The 1195-nt window shown below is 44.5% G+C and overlaps 1 protein-coding gene across 1 annotated transcript in view; it reads right to left on the reverse strand.

The window, feature by feature from the left end:
- The window catches only part of ZNF839 (zinc finger protein 839), an 11639-nt gene extending 10483 nt beyond the window's left edge, over positions 1 to 1156 (reverse strand). Inside the window, exon 1 of the mRNA XM_009327985.1 lies at positions 1 to 1156. Coding sequence (XP_009326260.1) covers positions 1 to 321 — 321 coding nt within the window. The 5' untranslated portion in view covers positions 322 to 1156.
- Between the last annotated feature and the right edge of the window lie 39 nt (positions 1157 to 1195).

Raw genomic sequence — 1195 nt, forward strand, 5'->3', positions numbered from 1 at the left:
ATTTGGAGACCTTGTAGCCGATACTGCGGGACATGTAGCTTTCTGTCCATTCAGCATCTTAGACGTGGGAATCTTGTTCACAGACACTGATCCATGAGATGGTAAAGGTCTCTGCATAAGCAACTGAACTGGAGACTCAGAAGAACTATGCAGGAATAGCTGCTGCTGCTCAGTTCCTGTAACAGGCTGTATCCTAATTATCTGGGGATTAATAACGCCAAGTCCTGGCATGCTAGAATTTCTACCAACTGACTGACTCAGCATTATAGTTTTGGGCTGGATTGGTGCCAATGATGGCACTGGCCTTTCAGCTTCCTTCATCTGTCCTGGCTGAACTTGGACACAAATGGCTTCCAGCTGCTTTTGTGGAAAAAAGGAAGAGTTGAGATTACACAAATACAGTATTTATAAATACAGACAATACTTATCAAGATGATACACGCACGCCCTTAAAGCGAAGCACAAAGAAACCAATGCACATCGTTAGTTTTCCATTTTAATGCATCAAAGCACAGATTTAACATCAAAGCACAGATTCCCTTCCTTCAAGCTACGGGCTTTTCTGCACATTTACTGATGTGACTGCTGTTCAATTAAAGGATGTGAAGTTTGCTCTTGGGCCATGTCACAGCTTTGTTTCCTGCTAGCAGGCCTGTTCTGGAATAGCAGAGTCAATGCCATCACCAAGGCGGATTCATAACCTTCAGCAAACCAAACGCGGGAGAACTACAGTCTGCTAAATGACACAGGCCAAACACCAGATCCAGGACATGCTGTGGTTAAGTGCTCAGTTCAAAAAAACTTTGTGATGATGATTAAGAGGAGGAGGTCTGTGTTACTGTTCATCTCCCTCATGGTCTCTCCTCCTCGTCCAGATTTCTGCCTCAGCCCAAACCAATTCCTCGACAACCCCTGCACCCCAAAACGTGGGCTGAAAGCCCAGGTACTGTCACCTTCTGTAAGAGGGGCACATATTATCTACCTGTGCATCACCACTAAGAACAGCTCTTCTAAGCTGTACGTGTAGTCGGACCGAAATACTGACCACAGCAGCTAGTACCTACATTCAAACGCGGATTTTTCTAAACCGCGTTGAAAGTTGTGTCTTTCAGCTGCGAAACTCGAGTCAACACCCAAGAGCAGGTGTGACCGAGGACGAAGGAAAAAAAAAAAAATACAAAATTAAAAAACATTA

This window comes from Pygoscelis adeliae, unplaced genomic scaffold (assembly GCF_000699105.1).
Source record: "Pygoscelis adeliae isolate BGI_AS28 unplaced genomic scaffold, ASM69910v1 Scaffold130, whole genome shotgun sequence".
Taxonomy (NCBI): domain Eukaryota; kingdom Metazoa; phylum Chordata; class Aves; order Sphenisciformes; family Spheniscidae; genus Pygoscelis; species Pygoscelis adeliae.